Raw genomic sequence first — 23,705 nt, 5'->3', positions numbered from 1 at the left:
CAACAAAGATATGTTTCACAGCTGTCCTGTTTGGACAGTACCACAGGCTGCAGGCCAAGTAAACAAAAAAAGCAGTAAAGATAAAAATGAATGTAAACCATTTCTTTTTGTCTATTTTATTACTCCTTGCATTATAAAAATGTGGACAATGAAAAAATGGTCTAAGTATCGAATAGGTGTAATGTTACCTGTTAGCAAAGACCTTATGTCGACATAAGTTTGTTATTTTGATTAAACAGAATACATTCAAAAACTTTTTTCTCACAGAGCATCCTAAAAAAAAGGGGAGGGGGGGGGGGGGCGAGGTGTCTTATATTCAGGGTCATCTTATACTCAGGTAAACATGGTATATTAGGTCTTTGTACTACATGTTCCATTTAAGCAAAATAGTGCAAGGAAGTGAATGCTCCTTGAGAATACAAATAACAATAAAAATAGAGACAGTAATTACCTGAGAACAGAATCTTCCAACAATTAAGCTGATAAAAGAACCTCTTGTCCATGTTAATATTGCTCCAGCATTGGCAATTATTTTCCTACAATTATTATTAGCTTTCTGCTTGAATATACAGATAGCAAGTGTTACTGATAGCCTCTCATTACAAAAACAGTTAATATTCCTTCGGTGTTATTCATGCCAAACCACTCTCACACTGCTTCCTAAATTGCATTACTGCTTGTTATCTTATTTGCAAAACACAATTTCAGCATCAAGAAGTCATTCCCAATAGTTAACCTTTTTTTATGAACCATGCTAGTACTTGGTACAACTTTGCCTAACAAGGATGGTGACCATTTCCTTTTACTTAATTATGTTTTACTTGATTACCAATAGAACCTTGGTTCAATTCCCATTTGTTATGCTGCTGTTTACTTTCAATAGATATCTTTAGAGAAATAAAAACAGTCTGATACTTTTCCATTATGCATAATCATTGTTGAATGCCATATTTAACTGACTATAAGATGCTACAGACTATAAGACACACCTTAATTTTTAAGTGATTTCTTAAAAACATAACATTTTTATCATTTTTATTATTCGACTGCAAAGTCAGACTAAAAAAAATCCTAGTTTGTAGAATGGAACTGACTTTTAAAATCGCTGAAAATAATTGTCTAAACTTTCTTCATCATCATCATCATCATCATCATCATCACCATTGTTATCCTCTTCATATGTAAAGTGGTCTTCCCTGCCATTGGGAGCATTACTTATGCCGCACTTCTTAAAACATTTAACATTAATGTCTTCTCTCACCCCAGACCACACCTGTTTTATCTACTGACATAACTGTTTGATTACAGGTCGTTTTAAAGCTCCTTGTGGTGTGAATTGAACTGAAGAAACTGCAAAAAGGTGGGAATTTAAGGAGATGGGACCTGGATAAACTGAAAGAACCAGAGGTTATACAGAGTTTCAGGGAGAGCATAAGGGAACAATTGGCAGGAACGGAGGAAAGAAATACAGTAGAAGAAGAATGGGTAGCTTTGAGGGATGAAGTAGTGAAGGCAGCAGAGGATCAAGTAGGTAAAAAGAAGAGGGTTAGTAGAAATCCTTGGGTAACAGAAGAAATATTGAATTTAATTGATGAAAGGAGAAAATATAAAAATGCAGTAAATGAAGCAGGCAAAAAGGAATACAAACGTCTCAAAAATGAGATCGACAGGAAGTGCAAAATGGCTAAGCAGAGATGGCTAGAGGACAAATGTAAGGATGTAGAGGCTTATCTCACTAGGGGTAAGATAGATACTGCCTACAGGAAAATTAAAGAGACCTTTGGAGATAAGAGAACCACTTGTATGAATATCAAGAGTTCAGATGGAAACCTAGTTCTAAGCAAAGAAGGGAAAGCAGAAAGGTGGAAGGAGTATATAGAGCGTCTATACAAGGGCGATGTACTTGAGGACAATATTATGGAAATGGAAGAGGATGTAGATGAAGATGAAATGGGAGATACGATACTGTGTGAAGAGTTTGACAGAGCACTGAAAGACCTGAGTCGAAACAAGGCCCCCGGAGTAGACAACATTCCATTGGAACTACTGACGGCCTTGGAGAGCCAGTTCTGACAGAACTCTACCATCTGGTGAGCAAGATGTATGAAACAGGCGAAATACCCTCAGACTTCAAGAAGAATAAAATAATTCCAATCCCAAAGAAAGCAGGTGTGGACAGATGTGAAAATTACCGAACAATCAGTTTAATAAGCCACAGCTGCAAAATACTAACACGAATTCTTTACAGACGAATGTAAAAACTAGTAGAAGCCGACCTCGGGGAAGATCAGTTTGGATTCCGTAGAAATACTGGAACACGTGAGGCAATACTGACCTTACGACTTATCTTAGAAGAAAGATTAAGGAAAGGCAAACCTACGTTTCTAGCATTTGTAGACTTAGAGAAAGCTTTTGACAATGTTGATTGGAATACTCTCTTTCAAATTCTAAATGTGGCAGGGGTAAAATACAGGGAGCGAAAGGCTATTTACAATTTGTACAGAAACCAGATGGCAATTATAAGAGTCGAGGGACATGAAAGGGAAGCAGTGGTTGGGAAGGGAGTAATACAGGGTTGTAGCCTCTCCCCGATGTTATTCAATCTGTATATTGAGCAAGCAGTAAAGGAAACAAAAGAAAAATTTGGAGTAGGTATTAAAATCCATGGAGAAGAAATAAAAACTTTGAGGTTCACTGATGACATTGTAATTCTGTCAGAGACAGCAAAGGACTTGGAAGAGCAGTTGAACGGAATGGATGGTGTCTTGAAGGGAGGATATAAGATGAACATCAACAAAAGAAAAACGAGGATAATGGAATGTAGTCGAATAAAGTCGGGTGGTGCTGAGGGAATTAGGTTAGGAAATGAGATACTTAAAGTAGTAAAGGAGTTTTGCTATTTGGGGAGCAAAATAACTGATGATGGTCGAAGTAGAGAGGATATCAAATGTAGACTGGCAATGGCAAGGAAAGCGTTTCTGAAGAAGAGAAATTTGTTAACATCGAGTATAGATTTAAGTGTCAGGAAGTCATTTCTGAAAGTATTTGTATGGAGAGTAGCCATGTATGGAAGTGAAACATGGACGGTAAATAGTTTGGACAAGAAGAGAATAGAAGCTTTTGAAATGTTGTGCTACAGAAGAATGCTGAAGATTAGATGGGTAGATCACATAACTAATGAGGAAGTATTGAATAGGATTGGGGAGAAGAGAAGTTTGTGGCACAACTTGACCAGAAGAAGGGATCGGTTGGTAGGACATGTTCTGAGGCATCAAGGGATCACCAATTTAGTATTGGCGGGCAGCTTGGAGGGTAAAAATCGTAGGGGGAGACCAAAAGATGAATACACTAACCAGATTCAGAAGGATGTAGGTTGCAGTAGGTACTGGGAGATGAAGAAGCTTGCACAGGATAGAGTAGCATGGAGAGCTGCATCAAACCAGTCTCAGGACTGAAGACCACAACAACAACAACAACAACAACGTGGTGTGAATCATGATGGGTTGCATCCATCTTCCATTTGTTCCATTCCTTTCTCATATACACTTTAAATGGTTTATTTATCAAGATATTAAGAGGCTGCAATTGTGAAGCAAGTCCTCCCAGAATAACAGCAAGCTCTGTATTTCCCTGTCTCATTTTCCCTTTCACAGAATTTTTCAAAAGACTACTTAACTTATCTGTCACAAGAAGAGAACCATTCTTTAACAAAGCACCTTTCCTTCTCTCCCCACACTCTGTTAATCCTTAATCTGATACCAGCCTCATCCATCTAACCCTTGCCATGTACATGAACAATACTTGGCAGTGTTTCAGGTTTTGGCATTGTTGTGTGCTTGAAAATGACCATTGGATTAAGTTTAGTACCATCAGCACAACATGAAATGGCAACAGTATAGTGCATTTTTTCATGTCCAGTTATTTTTATAATTACAGTTTTAGCGTCTTTCATAGCTGTTATTCGCCAGATCAAATGTCAGAGGAGTTTAGTCCATATTCACTATTTGGCTTCATTCGGCACTGGTTTCCTTTTGATATTGAATAACAAAGGGATGGAAAGATAATACTTTCTCTTCATACTCTTTTGGTATTTTCTGAGATAATCTGCTTTTGGTTCACATGCTAAGTCCATGACACTTCCTAAACCTGCAGCACCAACCAATTCCACCATTAACATCTGTTCAGTTCCACTGTAGTGCTAACTTACAACTGTGTATTTTAATCATTTTTGTATTGATTCCAATGCCGTTTTGATGGTTTCTTTGAATCCATTTCAATATAGCTTCTAGTTTTTGCCATTTTGCATATTTAGTCCTCAGTTTCTTTCAGTTCTTCTTTATTAGCCCGCCAATCGCCAGTGGTATTTTCTGTTGGTGGAGGGACAAAATGCTAAGCTGCTCTGTTTCCATTTTCTTCTGCATATGCTATTACTTTCATTTATAGCCTGCATCATATATATACCCTTTATTTTTTTTCCGTTATGAAACTACTGTTATTGGCAACACAAATCACTTTCAGTTCAAGTCCACTAGCATGGTAGACTGCAATGACACAATATAGGCTAGATAATGTTCAGGATTTGTGATGGCAGGACAGAAGAGAGACAGTATCAGCAAGGTTGTGAATCTCTGCAACTCATGTCCGTCGCACTGTTGCTGCCATTTGAATCCATTGTTGTCAGACAGACATAGGTTTTTCCTTGGCATTGAATGTACAGCCATTTTTAAGACAGGTAGGAAGTTTAGATCAAATACTGGACTCCATGGAGTCACCAATCAATTTTTATATTCATTTTCAGTATAATGCACACCCAAATATTGGAGACAATTTTCCAAAGAAAAAAGTGTGTCTTATAGTCCATAAAATATGGTAAGTATCATTTCACAGGAGTAACATTATCAGCATACTGATAATTTAGTAGTAGCCAGTAGCATTCAAAGATGTACCAAGAGATGAACACAGTAAGCAGATTCAGAAGTATGTAGGTTGCAGTAGTTATTTGGAGATGTATGTGCCTGCATAGGACACAGTAGCTTTGATAACTGCATCAAACCATTCTTTGGACTCAAAATCACCACAACAACAACTTGAATAATACTGTCACTTCACAAATCACAATATATAGAAAGTTGTCCCACTGCTGCTAATCTTGTTAAAGCAGTATACTAAATGGAGATGCACTTAAGCACAAAACAAATGTTCGCCTCTAGCAACAAGTTTTATAAGTAGGATTCTGTACATATGGTTCCACAGCTACTGTAAATTTCTTCAGAGAACTAATTTTCTTGGGACGGTTATCTTTATTTTTGAAATGAACACTTTCGTTCCTGACTTTTTGCTACAGCTAATTTCACCTCGTTGGGCATTTTCAAGTTACCTGGTAGTGAAACAAATGATAAAAGTTCAGCATCTTCAAGAATAGAAAAATAAAGTCACACATATAAACAATAACTTTTCACACACCTCCGTCACAACGGAAAACTATAATCACATACCTATCTCCCATGCATTAGTCTGGAGGAAGCTCCATCTAAAGGTAACTCTAATAAAGGTTGCCTATGAACATCGTGGTAGCAGGCACAACTTGTATATACATCATTAGTTTTGTGTTAGGTGATGCTTCTAACTAAGTTTTTAAATAAGTAGAAAACTTAATACACATAGTTTGTCAATCTCAGCTTAAAATACTTAACAGAGCCCTAAAATTTAATATAGGGCCCAGATTCAAAGTTAGTGTGATCAAAAACTTAATAGCTAACAGAAAAGTAGCATTTGACATGGCTCAGCCACCAATTTGCCAACAAAAATGTATTACAAGCCAAGTCACTAGGTTAAATGAAGAACAGCTGAAATGTGACAGGAATGGCAAATTTAATAGTGACTACATAAACAAAGCAGTGCATGACGTAAATAGTTGAGTCTGCAAAATGCAATGACCCCAAAATCAAATAAAGGCAATAAGCTGGTCATAATGAATGAACAAGAATATAACAACAAGGTACAGGAGTTTTTTTAATAGTAATATTACAAAACGGTACAACCCATAGATTTAATACAATGATTAAAAAAGCCCCAAAAAACTGTGGATTTATACTCTCAGCATAAGAGATTAGGGACTGTGTGGCAATGAACCCCTGAACTCCTAGCCTCAGAAGTTAACCACAACTTCATGTGATAATGCTCTAATTCATCCAATCGTTAACTTTATTAACAGTCCCTAGTATCTAATTATCAAAAAATTGAACAATATGACAAAAAACCAGTATACTTTTCAGACAACTTACTCAGTTAAAAATACAGAGGACACAGCAAATGAAGCAAAAATTTGTGAAGCCCTCAAGGAGCGAAATTTGTCTCATCTGGTATTGTAAACTTATATTCTAATGTGCCAGTGTCTGAAACAATTACTATTATAACATATATTGAGTTTCATTACAGAAAGGTCAGCATAGCAGAGAGAGACAAAACTGTACAATCACTGCAAGTGATCTTATAATTTAACTACTTTTTAGTCAATGACAAGGTGTATTTTCAACCTGAAGCAGCTGCATAGCAGCACAGTAGCAAATATTTTTGTAAACCACACTGAGAACAATTTTTAATGAACACAAATGCACAGCTGAAAATATCATTTGCAACAAAAGATATGTAGATGACACGCTAGGCTTAGTCAGCAGTAGCACATACGAAATCGACGCCATGTTGGGCTCAACTACACACTTTACAGTACATCCTAAGATAAAATTTCAATGGAAGTACAGCAGCAATCTAATATTAATTTCTTTAATAATATCCTCAAAACTATAACAATAGCCACTATTTTAGTGTTTACCAAAAACCAACAACCACACAAATGGTCATCCATAACTGAACGAAATTGTTGTGAATGGATATGATACGAAAGCAATATAATCAACCAGCTGGTCAGACAGAAGAAACATGATCACAAAAAGATACATTCAGATATAGAAAAGTGCTCTTTGAAGGGAATCTGAGAGCAAAGGTAAACCAAAATACACTGTAGCCCCATACTGTGGCAAAATATCTGATAGAATAGGTTGTTTGTTCCATAAGATGGGAGTGCACACCAGGTTTAAATCTGGCATGCCACACAAAAAGTAACCTGTTTAACCAGCTGGGAATTTACAAAAGCTAGTGACAATTTCTACATCTGACAGATGGGCAGATCATTTAACATGAGATTCAGGAAACACATTCTTCCTAACGACAGCAATGCCTCGTCATTGAAGTCTCACCTACACAGTAAGAGCCATGTTACAAAAGACACTGATGACACTCTGCATATATTTCTTAAAGTTGATAAAAATGTGTCATGAATATTTTAGAAAAGATTGAGATTTATAACCATTTTAACAAACACCCAGAACAGATTTAAAACAAAGAGATGGAGTTGAAAAATAACTGATGTGTAGACCATTTCTGTACAACTTTTGAAACAGGTACAATTTTATGGTGTTTTCCCTTGGCCTAGGAATGGATCTTCCTACCTATAAAAGTGTATAAGATTTAACTTTTTATAATAGACCTTCCTGCCACAAGTGGCTTCAAATATAATTGTTGCCAATTATGTGAACCTTCCTCCTACAAATGGTGTATGATTACCAGATACTTGAGGCAGTTTTGTTTTATTGTATTGTGTCCATATTTGTATCCATTTTAACCTTTTGTTTGTTATCTGTACTAAAGTTTTGAAAGTATCCCTTTTGCAAGATAATGTGCAGCAATTATATGAAATGGTCTCACTGGCTGTGCAAGCATAGCATGCAGTCACCTGTTGAACTGGCAAAAGACTTTAAGAATACTGTCTTAGTTTCAAAGATGTAATTTTTTTCTTTTTTTCTTTGCTGACTTTTTACTCCCTCTCATATGGAATGGAAAGATTTTTTACATAACTTTTAGTTTAGGCATAGGCAGTAAAGCCCTTGATCAAGTGTTTATTTCTTTTGTTTAACTGTAAAGATGGCCCATTCAGTTACAGACAGGCACTATGAAAATACTGTTACACGTTAATAGCTTTTGGCCAAAGTCTTCTTCAGCACAGAAAACACACACACAAGCTGGCACACCTCACACATGCATGACCACTACCACTGGCAGCTCTGACCGGAATCTGATAGGAGTTGCCGGTGGTAGCTGTCATGTGTGCATGAGGTGTGCTTGCTTGTGTGAATGTGTGTGTGCTTTTATCACTGAAGAAGGCTTTGGTCAAAAGCTATTAATGGCTAACAGTCTTTTCGTTGTGACTGTCTGCAGCTCAACAAATCATCTTTACGGTGAGTAGTGATCTATCCTTTTCCAAATATCGTTGACATTCCAGCCTGGAGTTTCCATTGTTCGATTTTCTTTTGTTTACACATTTTTTTTCTCTGATGACACAACCGTACAATTAAATTTGCTGACATGTATGCCATTTGATTTTCAGATGTTGATAATATCACGTGTAGTTTTGTTTTAAATGGGAGCCAACAGATTCAGTGTGACTGATGCTGGCACATCGACAAAGACATGTTAAGTGATGCATTTTTTTCATTTTACACATCTGTGTAAGTAAGTTTTAATGTCATCTGAAGGTAATACCAAATGTAATTCATATCATTATGGTTTTTATCTGAACTGTGTTAACTAGTGATGTACATGCAAGTTGTGCCCATTATAATCACGTTTATAAGCAAACATGGAGATAGCTTTAGATGGAATGTAAGATATGTGATTACAGTTTTTCACTGTGATGGCGGTGTGCACAAAGTTTTTATGTATATTTCTGATCTTATTTTTCTATTCTGGAATCTGCTATAACTTCTGTCATTGATTCACTTCCAGGCAGTTTTAAAATGCTCAAATGGGTGCAATTAGCTAATAGTGAAAAAAAATCATCAAATAAATTGTTTATTTCAAAAATAAAAACAGTCTACACAGAACAAGGACTTCTCTGAAGAAAGTATTATAAGGGCAACATTGAGTTAAGCTGACTGGCGTTGGTAGGAATTTGGATGTGACAGTCTACTGGTCACTCCACAATGAGAGGAGCCTATATCACTAAACATTAAAACATGGGACAGGGAGTAACATCGCTTCAGCAAAACAACTTTTGTCACTGCCTCATCCTTTCCAGGAACTTGCTGGCAGAGTTTGGCTACACACATGAACAGCTATGCCCATGGTGGTCTCAGCCCAGATCTGAATACCTGGAGTCAACAGGACCAGTCAGCACACTGGTCACATGCCTGCACAGCCCTCAAGTCTCCAGTTAATACTATTATTTAACATTCTGTGACTCTTTGTGTCACTTGCAATACACTCAGTCAAGAGGACAGCAGTCTTTGACTAATCATGTTGTCATCAGTGTGGGTATGTCCGTTTTTGTTCTGATAAAGCAATTCATTAAGCATCAAACATTGTACGACATAAATGTATGAATGGGGACATTGCGGTCTACAGTGGTTGGTTCCATCAATCCTCAATAAGATATCAATAACGGCTCTCCCCAGTTCTTGGTAGATTCATTCATTTTTCATTCATTTTGTGTGTATATACTGCTGTTTGCAAAAGCTTCGAGGCCACCAAAATCTGTGTGACTAACTGCAAGGATAGCTACTTTCCTCCAAGTACTACCTCCAGAAACAGAACTTACAGGAATAGAAAAACCAAAATACCATTCTCTAAATACATTGGGCATTGGGACCCACAATAATGTGTTGTTTATTTGGGGCACCAGTAACTACAATTGTAACTGCTTTCAAGCTCCTGTAAAGAGGAAAATAAGGTTGACATTTTCTGTAACATTTCCTTACATTATCTGATAACAATTTGTGTTAGACAGAACATTATATTCTTAAAGGTTATGATCAATCAAGTATGTGAAGCTCACCTTGTTCAAAGCTTTCCTTCATGTGTGTTTGGTCTTCTGGATGAAAAAACTCAAAACATGACTTTCCTAAAAGTTCTGGTGGTGCATACCCCAACAATCCCATTACCCGCTGGTCGACGAACGTGAATTTTCCCTCCGCAGAATGTCGAGAAATGAACTCTGAAAAACAACATTCAAAAATAAAAAGATTTGCAATAAATGTAGTGTTCAAGATTAATGTATACTTAATTATAAGGTGTTATGAATATAATAGAGGGAAACATTCCACGTGGGAAAAATATATCTAAAAACAAAGATGATGTAACTTACCAAACGAAAGCGCTGGTATGTTGATAGACACACAAACAAACACAAACACACACACAAAATTCAAGCTTTCGCAACCAAGGAAGGAGAGGGAAAGACGAAAGGATGTGGGTTTTAAGGGAGAGGGTAAGGAGTCATTCCAATCCCGGGAGCGGAAAGACTTACCTTAGGGGGAAAAAAGGACAGGTATACACTCGCACACACACACACATATCCATCCGCACGTACCTGGTACGTGTGTGCGAGTGTATACCTGTCCTTTTTTCCCCCTAAGGTAAGTCTTTCTGCTCCCGGATTGGAATGACTCCTTACCCTCTCCCTTAAAACCCACATCCTTTCGTCTTTCCCTCTCCTTCCCTCTTTCCTGATGAAGCAACCGTTGGTTGCGAAAGCTTGAATTTTGTGTGTATGTTTGTGTTTGTTTGTGTGTCTATCAACATACCAGCACTTTTGTTTGGTAAGTTACACCATCTTTGTTTTTAGATATAATTATAAGGTGTGTGAGAAAAGTAGAGAGACTGACAACACTGCAAATGATGTGGCAATGCTATATTGGTCTACTTGTGTACAGCAGTGTGATCATCCATTCCCGATGTTCAGTCTCAGTTTCAGCTCAATACAGCCATCATGTGACTTCTGACAGCACAATCAGTGAAGCTGTATTTTTGTTAGGTGTTACGAAAGCGAAACTGCAGAATTCAGAGCAATGTTATACCAGCAAGTTTTGTGTTAAACTTGTGGAACTGGTAAGTGTGACATTTGAAAAGTTGAAACGATCCTATGGGGAACACTTATTATCAAGAACAAAAGTTTTTCGCTGGCACAAATCATTTTTGGAAAGCCGAGAACAAGTCGAAGATGAATCTCACTCAGAGACACCTTCAACTTCAAAAACTGATAAAACTGTCGAATGTGTGTGTTCTCTTGTGACACCAGACCAATATTTAACAATAAGGAAAGTGGGTGACCTGTTAAACACTTTCACCGTATATCAAATTCTGATCAACGTTTTGCACATGGGAAAGGTTTGCGCCAAAATGCTGCTGTAAAACCTAACAACTAAGCTGAAGGTCAATTAAAGAAATGTGTGCATTGATCTTCTCAAGAGGATTGCCAATGACCACAAATGGTTCAGTCAACTGATCATAGGTGATGAATCCTGGATTTTTTAGTGTGATCCTGAGACAAAGTGGCAAAGTGAGGAAGGGCGAATTCCAACCCATAACATATGCATGAAGTGATACCACTCGCAAGTTAAATGGAACAGTTTATTTTAATTCTGAGCAGTGATCAGAAATTCTAGGTCCTTTGATGACATGAAAAGAAAGTGACTTATTAAACAGCAAAGGACTACATCAAATAAGTTTGGGAGAATGCATTTGGCTTTGGGAAGAATGAAAATAAAGTAATTTCTGAAGAGGTCCAAATTATACAGATGAGATTAATTCATCTGCATCACACAAATACATTGACATTTGGGATTACAGAAAGATTTCCTTCTGGGCCACTCATTCATAAATACAGATTGAAGGCAACTGCATGAGACCCATGGTGGTTCTATGTGTGTGTTCCTCAAAGTAGAAGTAGTTTGTGTGATGGGATATACAATGAAATTGATAGAAAGTAACAGAAACAAAAAGTTTTCAGAATGAAAAAAATTTAGTTACAGCAACTCCATGGAAGCAGGTGAAAGGAGCTGTCACCTTAAGTCACAAACATACATGTGATTTGCAACAAGGCAATGAATACAGTTTAATTTTTCACTTTTTATACACAACACTGTTTTAAAAAACTGTGTCTGATCACTGAATCTGTCTACAATGAACTTAAAAAATATCAGTGTTCAGCAAAAATTGGCATACCTGCATTGCTATTGGAACCAGTAAGATCACTCGTGTTGGGAGTGGAAGTAACCTGCAGCCTGCCAATAGCCACCAAACAGCAATGAGAACCATGCCCATCCTCTTCACCACCTCGGTCCATTTGTACACCTGATGGATGACAACAGAGAATTTTAGCATTATTAACATAATATCTGTTCTTTACAAGGTGAGCAAAGAAAGTCATGGAATTACCTATAATGAGTACAGTACAGCAATAATATACTGTTCACATTACTAATTCATTACTACTACAGCTTCATTACATATTTGATGTAGTTTATTTCCATGCATTTTTCTCTTTCTTTCCTGTGTTGTCATAAATTTACAGCCATTTTATTATTCTCTACAGGAAATATAAGATAGTAATTTCCTGCGATGCTATTTATTAAGCATTGTAAGACTAAAAGAGAGAATAGGTAGACTCTCTCTCTCTCTCTCTCTCTCTCTCTCTCTCTCTCTCTCTCTCTCTCTCACACACACACACACACACACACACACACACACACACACACACAGAGAGAGAGAGAGAGAGGGGGGGGGGGGAGGGGGGGGAGGGAGGTGAAGGAGGGAGAGAGGGAAGAACGGGGGGGATAGAAGGAAGGAAGCTACTTTAGGATTTTTTGTGCTGTCTGCATTAGAGACGGAGTGCAAGCTTGGACTGGAGAAGGAAATTGGCATTACCCCTTCAAAGTAATCATCCCAGCATTTGCTTAATAGATTTAGGGAAGTCATAGAAAACCTAAAACTGGATGATTGGGCGTGGATTTGAACTGTTGACCTCCTGAATATAAGCTCACTGACACTGTGCCACTTAACTAGGAGAGAGAGGGAGGGGGATGCACATTTAGATATGAGATAAATACACAATAATAGATATTAAATGCTACCACATAGCTTTGTGCATTATATTTTTAATCATCTGGTGCAGGAATACAATATATACTTTAAGAGCAGAATTAAATGCAGTTTTCAAAAAGGTGCCATAACAGTCCACGAATAACTGAAAATACTTCATGAATGTGTATTTATATAGTTGTTGCTGAAGTATGTTTCTTACCTGTTGGCGGCCAATTCTTAATGTAACCTGTGCAATGCACAACAGCGTAGTTTTGGCCATCACGGGAGGGACCAAGGCTGTTACGTTGTTTTAGCCTATTGAGATGTCCAACTGCCATGTTCTCTGCTGCTATATTTCCCACCTTCATGCGGCAGATGAAACCCCTTCGTGACCCCATACACAACCTCATGGAAGCTGTTAACAAGGAGAAACACAAGTCCTCAATAAACTTCTAGAAATTATGCCAAAAAATTTGACATACGAAACAAAATAATTATCTGAATCTGCTTAACAGTAGAAGTGAACCATCAAAGCCAGGGACTTTCACTGCTATGACAATGCTGATACATAAAGATACAGTTAGCTATAGCATCTAAACAGAAACTGCTACATTCTCTAATAGACAAATATTAATAACCGATCATTGGCTTCAGTCTGAATTTAACAGAAAACTTAAATATAATCATACCTCAAAAATTAAAAGTGTGTTAACACTGTCAAGGCATGCACAGATAAACATGAGCCCAAAAATTACGCACCTCTTTGATGGTGAATTTATAAATTCCAGAACTTAAGCATCATCTTCTTCGATAATAATTACACACAGAATACCCATTATTGCTGCCTTTTCACATATAATGAAATAGTTCCTTTCATGATCAACCAATAAATGTATTAATTAAACTTACACTGATGACCTTCTTTCTTGACAGTCCCAGTCTTAAGATCAAGGATGCGGCCAGTATTCTGAGGCTCTTGTGTTGAGAGCTGTTCACGGACCTTCTCCACATCCTCAGCATGAATGTTGTCATAGATGCAGGAACCAAACCACTCATTCTGGAAACAGAGTTTTTTTATACACTGTTTAATATTCACAGAGCTGTAATACATTTTACAACAGAGATCCAATCTCACCATAGAGTCCTAATACACTAACTTAAAAAAATGTGCATGGACTAGGATTCCATCATCATCTCTAACTATAGGTGATAATTTTCTGAACATTAAATTATGAAAACACGCACCATGGTGTAAATCATGACTCTAAGCTAAGATTCTCTTTCTTACTAACTTGCATCAAATGGTAATACAAAGGAATCATTGAGAAATAAGTCAATTCTGATGGGCAGCTAATAATAACTGATGAGCATACAGTGATAAAATGTGTCTAAAACTTTAGTGTACACCAGCTATAAATTTAATTGCAAATAATAGTTACTAGCTGGCACGTAGAAGTACAAAAGGTAATAAATCTGCCCAACTAATTGCTTGTGACTTTAAAATAAATCTCTCATATAAACTTCCTGGCAGATCAAAACTGTGTGCCGGACTGAGACTTGAAATTGGGACCTTTGGTTTTCGCGGGCAAGTGCTCTACCATCTAAGCTACCCAAGCACGACTCATGACCCATCCTCACAGCTTCAATTCCGCCAGTACCTCGTCTCCTATCTTCCAATCCTTGGGTAACAGAGGAGATATTGAATTTAATTGATGAAAGGAGAAAATATAAAAATGCAGTAAATGAAGCGGGTGAAAATAATACAAACGTCTCAAAAATGAGATCGACAGGAAGTGCAAAATGGCTAAGCAAGGATGGCTGGAAGACGAATGTAAGGAGGCAAAGGCATATATCTCTACGGATAAGATAGATACTACCTACAGGAAAATTAAAGAGACCTTTGAAGAAAAGAGAACCACCTGTATGAATATCAAAAGCTCAGATGGAAAACCAGTCCTAAGCAAAGACAGGCAAGCAGAAAGGTAGAAGCAGTATATAGAGGGTCTATACAAGGGCGATGTACGTGAAGGAAATATTATGGAAATGGAAGAGGACATAGATGAAGATGAGATGGGAGATATCATACTGCATGAAGAGTTTGACAGATCATTGAAAGACGTAAGCCGAAAAAAGTACCCGGGAGTAGACAACATTCCAATAGAGCTACTAATAGCCCTGGGAGAACCAGCCATGACAAAACTCTACCATCTGGTTAGCAAGATGTATGAGACAGGTGAAATACCCTAAGACTTAGAGAAGAATATAATAATTCCAATCCTCAAGACAGCAGATGTTGACAGGTGTGAAAATTACCGAATTATCAATTTAATAAGTCATGGCTGCAAAATACTAACACGATTTCTTTACAGATGGATGGTAGAAGCTGACCTCGGGGAAGATCAGTTCAGATTCTGTAGAAATGTTGGAACATGTGAGGCAATACTGACCCTACGACTTATCTTAGCAGATAGATTAAGGACAGGCAAACCTACGTCTCTAGCGTTTGTAGACTTAGAGAAAGCTTTTGACAATGTTGACTGGAATACTCCTTTTAAAATTCTGAAGGTAGCAAGAGTAAAAATACAGGGAGTGAAAGGCTATTTGCAATTGTACAGAAACAATACGTCAGTTATAAGAGTAGAAGGGCATGAAAGGGAAGCAATCATTGAGAAGGGAATGAGACAGGGTTGTAGCCTATCCCCAATATTATTCCATCAGTATACAGAGCAAGCAGCAAAGGAAACAAAGAAAAATTTAGAATAGGAATTAAAATCCATGGAGAAGAAATAAAAACTTTGAGATTTGCCGATGACATTCTTATTCTGTCAGGAACAGCAAAGGACCTGGAAGAGCAGTTGAACAGAATGGACTGTGTCTTGAAAGGAGGATACAAGATCAACATCAACAAAATCAACATGAGAATAATGGAATGTAATCGCATGAAATCAGGTGATGCTGAGGGAATTAGATTAGGAAATGAGACACTTAAAGCAGTAAATGAGTTTTGCTATTTGGGGAGCAAAATAACTAATGGTCGAAGTAGAGAGTATATAAAATGTAGACTGGCTCTAGCAAGGAAAGTGTTTCTGAAGAGGAGAAATTTAATATAGGGTATAGATTTAAGTGTCAGGAAGTTTTTTCTGAAAGTATTTGTATGGAGTGTAGCCACGTATGGAAGTGAAACATGAATGATAAATAGTTTAGACAAGAAGAGAATAGGAGCCTTCGAAATGTGGTGCTACAGAAGAATGCTGAAGATTAGATATGGTTAGATCATGTAACTAATGAGGAGGTACTGAATAGAATTGGGCAGAAGAGGAAATTGTGGCACAACCAAACTAGAAGAAGGGACCAGTTGGTAGGACACGTTCTGAGGCATCAAGGGATCACCAATTTAGTACTGGAGGGAATCATAGCGGGTAAAAATCATAGAAGGAGACCAATATATGAATACATTAAGCAAACTCAGAAGGATGTGTGTGGGTTGTAGCAGTTACTCGGAGATGAAGAAGCATGCACAGGATAGAGTATCATGGAGAGTTGCATCAAACCAGTCTCTGGACTGAAGACAACAGCAACAACAACATTGACGATAATAAGAACCTAAAACGTTTAGGAACCACAGTTCCATAGTTCTAGGTACAGTTCCCCTAGGTGGATTGATACTATTACATTACTCTTACCAACAGAAATCAAGAACCAAAAATGTTTGAGAAGCACTATTCTAGGCAATGTTCCCTGATGTGGACTGATATTATTATACCACTCTTACCAACAAAATTCTAAGTTTCTGCTGGAGGTGTCACAAAGAACAAAGAAAGATGAAAGTTAAATGTCTTGTTGACAATGAAGACATTAGAGAAGGATCATAAGCTAGGAATGTGAAAAACTGGGGAAGGAAACTCACTGTCATTTTCAAAGGAACCATTCCAATATTGGCTTAAGCAATTTAGGGAAATCACTGGAAACCAAAATCTACATGGCAGGGCATGGATTTGAATCACTGTCCTCCTGAATGTGAGTCCAATGTGCTAACCAATGTGCCACAGCACTTGATAAGTGTCACAGAGGGGCAGGGTCCAAGTTTCACAGCCTTATAGTAGAATCAAGGTAATAACAACTTAGTATACTTTACAAGTTTGGTGAACCCAAAAATTATGCATCTGTTTGATGGTGAATTTATAAATTCCCGAACTTAAGTCTCATCTTTATACATGAAGACATGATGAGACAGTCTTATGAACTTCCCAAATTTGTCTCTCTACATAAAGTGCTAAAATAGCATGTGTGTATTAAGTGTACTACTAAGCTCAAAAAGTCATCAAAATCATTTGGATTCAAAAAATTAGATTATAATCAGTTTAATACTAAAACTAGGAGTAAATCAGTAAAACAGGCTTTTTAGAATGAAAAAATAATCCTCAATTATGGAACATTGCACTATTTTGACACAAATGCATAAAGGAATTACTGGCAACCAATCTAGCTCTCCTAATTAAAATAATCAAAACAAATTTCTTCACATACAGACAAAAATGCATACCTGTGGTTGATTTAACACTGGAGCCACTGAATCCGAGACATAAATAACACGACCAGTATCACAAGTTACAACGAAAAGGAAACCATCTGCAGCTTCCAGGATAAGGTGCTTGAGTTCTTGGTCTGTGAGGAATGATGGTTTGTATGTCCCATCCGTGCTCGTATTGCCAGTGCCTGAAACAATAATATGGTAATATAGTCCACGCAAATCTAGCATTATCACTTAAGTAACAGGTCAACTTACTATCACTTGATTTCTTTCATCTCTCTTATACACTTCAACAATAAAAGCTCTATTATAGGAATCGTATAAGGCTTTACTCAATCAAATCAAACAGTAATTTCAGTTCTGAAAATAAGTAATGCTATTTAAAAGTGCTGAAAGATAGCAGAAGAGGAACAAATGGATGATTAAAGATTCTACTTCTCCATATTGTGTAACAGCCTGAATGTGAGTTGGATTAAAACATGATGTTGGTGCAGAGAGATGGAATAAGGCAAAGTGTGGAAAGGGAGACAAAATATATGGGGAACATACAAAATAAAAAGCTAGCATAAAATAAGTGACTGATTGCTCAAAGAGAGGGACAGAAGGAAGCCTTTTATTTACATCAACAGAAATGCTCTGTAAGCCACCATACAGTGCATGGCACAGGGTACCTTGTATTGCTAGTTATTCAGATCTATATCCCACTCACAAACGGAGTGAGACCCAATATTGTAGGAGGAGGTAGTATGTACCAAAACATGAAAAGAATGTCTCGTAAACTGGGCTCTAAACTGCACACCTTAACAGCTACGAGCATTTGTTCAGTAGAAGAGTTGTGTTTCACAACAGTGAAGATGAATTGGATTAGGGTAATCCAATTGTGAAAAAATCTCCTGTCAGTTCAACACCTGATGTTTGGTTATTCGAAGTATCATCAAGTCTGACAGTTGGTAAATTAGTTTATTTGTTATCCATTTTGGTCCCATGGGAATTGGGGATACATCAGGCCAGCACCAGTAGAGAGCCCTATGCTGGTATAAGGCTAGTGTCTCAGGGAGGTTGCCCAGTATTCCTGAGGCTCCGTTCATGACACATCTTTCCAACTGCCAAGTTGGAATGTGGGTCTCATGGGGAGCGTGCAAGGGATAAGTCCCTGCAGGCGCACTATCCTCTGTGCCCTCGGCGGCTCAGATGGATAGAGTGTCTGCCACGTAAGCAGGAGATCCCGGGTTCGAGTCCCGGTCGGGGCACACATTTTCAACATGTCCCCAACGAAGTATATCAACGACTGTTTGCAGCTAGGGTATCCATTTAATTATCATTTCATCCTATACAATCTGTTTCGGGTTAACCTAGCAACAGGAATCTCCCCTAATGCATGGATGGCAGTGAAGGCTTTTTCCTTTCCAAAGGCAGGGAGAACTGATTATAACAAGGCTACGGATATGAGACCATTCAGTCTGTCCTCCTTTCTTTTAAAGACATTACAAAAACTGGTTAATGTGTACGTTAAGGGAAAGGAGGTTACCTGAGTTCCCCCCACAGCAGGGCCGGCCACGGCGCGCCAGAGTTCATGCGAGCAGCATGTGTGGCCAGCGTGCGAGCCAAGGCCCAGCCTGTCACTCGGCTTTGCTCACTCCTTTCAGAAGTACCCGGAACTTCGCGACATTTCAAAAAAATGGTTCAAATGGCTCTGAGCACTATGGAACTTAACTTCTGAGGTCATCAGTCCCCTAGAACTTAGAACTACTTAAACCTAACTAACCTATCCATGCCCGAGGCAGGATTCGAACCTGCGCCGTAGCGGTCGCGCGGTTCCAGACTGAAGCGCCTAGAACCGCTCGGCCAGGAGTGGGATGAGAATTCTCAATTCAAACAAGCGACAGGTACTGCTTATTTGCTTTATAGTACCATGCAGAAAGAATTTAAACTTTTAGATGACAATGAAAGAGCAAAGTTCTGTATATCAAGAAGCACTTTGTGGACTCGCACCCATTATCCCATTTTCAGGTGCAACGATTTTCAATGGAAATGAACGAAGAGTATGGAGACTTCATACATTACTGCAAAATGCGTTGCTTAAATCAAGCGGCATGCCTGGAACGAGTTTTCGATTTAAATCTCGCTATTGTTAAATTTATGAGCGGCATGGAAACGAAAATTACGGCATCCGGAATCGATTGCAGACCGCATTTTAAGTGGATTTGGCTGCATACTGCCCTCAGTAACAACTTCTTTCTGATTTCACAGTGATACATTTGAAAAGAAAATCGCGTTGTAGAAGGCACACAATCTTACAAAGACAATCCAGTTCCTAAGCTCACCGGCGTTAAAGAAATCACGAGGTTTGAAGAATTCATTGTGGTCTTCGAAGAATTATAACGATAGTTTTATAAAGGTTTTGAGGACACTGTCGATCTTACATCTGTTTCTGAGACCGTTTGCCGTTTCAGTTGAAAGCGCCCCCTGTCTATATGCAGATGTAACTGGTTGATCTGCAACGTAATTCCAGTTTTAATTACAAATCATTTTACGTTAAAACTGTCCAGGACCTCTACAATGCTTTTCTCAGGTTATTTTCCAGCCTCCATAACGAGGCTGCAAAAGTGCTACAATATATCGATTGAAATATTTGTTATGATAGACCTATTTTCGATTATGAAACTAAATAAGTCACGATTACGTGGAAACTTGAGTGCTAAACTCTGAAATTGTCTGCATCTGTCCATGTGCTGACAGTTTGTACCAGATAAAAATTGTATTATGTATTCAGTGTGCCATAAATTATTAATTAATATTGAAATCTTGTTCTGTTTGTGATCTATGTTGCTGAGAAATGTGAAATATAAAACCACGTCATATGCAGTACGACTATGCTGCCATTTAAATGCTGCGCGTTAGCCGTTTTCCCCTCTTGACCCTCATCGGGCTCAGACAGCGCCGTGTGGCGGCAGGGGATGTGAAGCGATGCTAAGCGCGTTGACACTTGTGCCCGGACACGGCCCACGGGCCGAATCTTGGCCAACCCTACTCTACAGGAAAACGTACACGCATATTAACCAAGCAAATCATGCGAAAAAGCATTTCAACTTGTTCGAAGGATAGGAAAAGCTCTACACTTTCAGTGAAGTGCTCTCTGCGTCTTCCTAGACAGTGAGGAGGCTTTTAGCTATAAACATTCGAATCCATAGTTGAGCTACATAAGAGTGTGGCATTAAGACCACTGTATATAGGTGACATAAGGTCATGCTGAGCAGACGAGAGTAGAAGTCACTATGACGGATGTGACAATGGTGACTGACACAACCAATGGGTGCCCGCAAGATGGGGTTTTGTCCTTGCTGCTGTGGAAACTAGTGGTGAATGAACTCTTTAAAGATTTAACTACAGGTTACTTTTGCCAAGGATATGCAGACAATTTAGTCACAGTAATACTTGGCACATTTGCAAGTACCATTAGAACAACTGCACAATGCACTCTAAACATTGTGCAAACCTGGTGTAAGAAACAGGATCTCATGGTTAGTTCTAGGAAAACTGTTGTTCGTAATGTTAACGGAAGGTGTATCCAGCACATATACTGGAATCTTAAGAAATCTGACGAAATTCTACCAGTCGAGGAGGTAGTGAAATACCTAGTGAAATTAACTCGACCTCAGTTTCAAGCCAAGAGTGCTCTCACGTACACTAGATGGGTCTTTGGCAGAAACTGGGGTCCAAGTTCCAGGATCATGTACTGCATATACCCCTCTGTAAAAGACCTGTGATGATTTATGGGGCCTACAGTATTGTGGAATAAAGTAGAGCAGAAGGGGGCAGCTAAGGACCTCTGGAAGGCGCAGCCATAACAGGCTTAGTAGCAAACTCACTGCTGGGATGGAGACCATCTTGGACATGTCCCCGTCACATCTTTGGGAGTTACAATGAAGACAGTAGTAGGGGTACACAGGTTTAAAACTGGGAACGTTTAAGACATCCAGAATCCCACACTAATAACATAACCAGTCGTGGAAATGTCAGGTAGTTTCCAGCTGCTTCAAAAAGCCTTTCAATATAGATTTTGTGAGTAAGGAACCGAGGGGGACACAGTCTGTTTTACCGACGGCTCGAACACAGACAAAGGTGCTGGGACAGCAGTATAAAGGATACAAGCTAGACGAGAGAAGCTGGCAGCGTTATTCCAGGCGGAGCCATTCATTAACAGACTGTCTGCGGAGAAGAATCTATGCATGTGCTAGAAAGTCGGACAACGGAGTAGCTCTGAAACGTCTGTAAAGCCAGCAACGAGATTAAAGAGTGTCGCAGAATGCCACGAATCTTTGGTGAAGTTAGGGGAAAGCAACACGGTAAACATCCTGTGGGTCCGTGGTCACTTAGGAATTGGCGATAATGAACAAGCTGATAAAGAGGCTAGGGCATGGGCGAGGACTTCATTTGTTGGACAGGGATCTGTTTTAATCACCAACATGGTGATGGTAAAATTTGAACTACGTACTTGGATCGGTAGGCAGCACATAGAATATTGGTCTACAATCCGAAAACAAAAACATAGTAGGCTAATGATGATGAAACTATGTTTAAAAAGAAGTTCTACAATTGTGGGCTTGAACAGGACGCTCATTATACTGGCCATGAGAACTTCAGGAAAAACGTGCACTCCATGACACTAGAGAAAAATGCCCTGAAGTACAGACTAAGAGATGTGTGGGATTAACAGTACCACATTTGATCTTCCAATGCGAAGCACTGGAGGCCAAAGGACACAAAATATTTGGGACACTAACATCTGAAGAAACAGTGTCTAACGAAGACCTGTTAAAGGATCTCGCACTACTTTCTTTTGTCTCCCTGCTTAAATCAAATCAATGCGTGTTGATCGAACCTTCTGGTAACAAATTTAGCAGCACGCCACTGAATTGCTTCGATATCTTCTTTTAATACGACCTGGTGGGAATCCCAAACACGTGAGCAGTACTCAAGAACATGTCGCCCAAGCGTTCTGTGCGTAGTACCCTTTACAGAGGAGCTACACTTTTCTAGAATTCTTCCCGTAAACAATAGTCAACCACGCACCTTCCCTACAACAGACGTCGTGTATTGTTTTCATTTCATGTCGCTTTGCAACATTACGCCTGGACATTTAACCGACGATGGGGCTGGCAGTAACATTAAAATGCCTTTGAGAGTGGCGACCCCATCACAGTAATAGCCTTTATACGGGTACTGCTGGTTCCCTCAAAATCAGAGGGACGTATCATACCAGTTACGACCCGACATTGGTTGAACGAAGGGCACCGGAAAGGAAGGACTCTGTATTCACTGTACACTGGGCTCTCATTACTAGCCACTTAACATCAATGTACAATTCACAAAATGAACACGGAGGAAATTGTAATGTCATTGCCACTGAACGTTACTTTTGTTACATTTCATACACAAGCTTAAGACAGAGGTACAGACTACACTTTATACTGGCCAGGTTAAATTCTCTGTTTCTCTTCTTGAAGTTTGGCATGGTGGGTCTCCAAACTGTCAAAAGTAATTAGCAATATGTAGTAGAAGACCCTTATTCACCGTTTATTTGCCCTTCTATGGCAGATCTTGTACATTCATTCCACTCCACGTCACTTCACAATGTTGCTCCAACAAGTTAAATTAATGTGCCTCAGCTGAGAGTTGTACTGATGATGGCAATTATTGAATAACACTGGTTACCTCCAAGTTCTTCTCGCGTGAAAATGTTATCTAAACTGTTTTCGTTTTGCTGGAGTTGCTCGGCCATAAAACTTAGATACCGTTACTACGTAATTTGGGAACGAAACACTAGATTTACAGTGTGATGCAGACTATATATGTGGCGAATACGTCAAATTCAAAAAGCAAAGCTTATATGGAAGACTGTCACTGTAACTATAATGTGTTAAGTAAATATTAAACTAATACATTTTGGTGAAATTAAGTTAAAATCTGATAGATAGCATGCATGCATGCAGGAAGTGAGTTGAATTTCACGAAAGTATGGATTTCCAAACACATCGAGAGTGAATATGCGTCCCACCACACAGTGCCCATTAACTTAAGAAGGCGCTTTAAAGTCAACACGTTGTCGGCAGAGTGCAGGGCGGCGGGACAGTGTTAGAGTGGAATCCGCACAGTCGCAGCGTGGGGCTCGCGTGCGTGGCTCCTCGCCGCCCGCGACCTATCGATCGCTACAAAAATCGCGAGAGCGCGACCTTGTAGCGGCACAACAGGTAGCGCG

At 38.8% G+C, this 23,705-nt stretch overlaps 1 protein-coding gene across 4 annotated transcripts in view; it reads right to left on the bottom strand.

The window, feature by feature from the left end:
* Positions 1–23,705, bottom strand: part of LOC126088561 (aryl hydrocarbon receptor nuclear translocator homolog) — a 541,269-nt gene that overhangs the window by 39,616 nt on the left and 477,948 nt on the right. For all 4 annotated transcript variants that reach the window (XM_049906748.1, XM_049906747.1, XM_049906745.1 and 1 more), the window contains 5 exons: positions 17,459–17,631; positions 13,825–13,972; positions 13,136–13,330; positions 12,058–12,186; positions 9,890–10,048 (listed from right to left, as the gene is read on the bottom strand). In XM_049906748.1, coding sequence (XP_049762705.1) covers positions 9,890–10,048; positions 12,058–12,186; positions 13,136–13,330; positions 13,825–13,972; positions 17,459–17,631 — 804 coding nt within the window. The remainder of the gene's footprint in view (positions 1–9,889; positions 10,049–12,057; positions 12,187–13,135; positions 13,331–13,824; positions 13,973–17,458; positions 17,632–23,705) is intronic.

The sequence above is a fragment of the Schistocerca cancellata genome, chromosome 6 (genome assembly GCF_023864275.1).
Source record: "Schistocerca cancellata isolate TAMUIC-IGC-003103 chromosome 6, iqSchCanc2.1, whole genome shotgun sequence".
Lineage (NCBI taxonomy): Eukaryota > Metazoa > Arthropoda > Insecta > Orthoptera > Acrididae > Schistocerca > Schistocerca cancellata.
The sequence above is the reverse complement of the archived record's forward strand: the minus strand, read 5'-3'. Positions and strand labels throughout refer to the sequence as shown.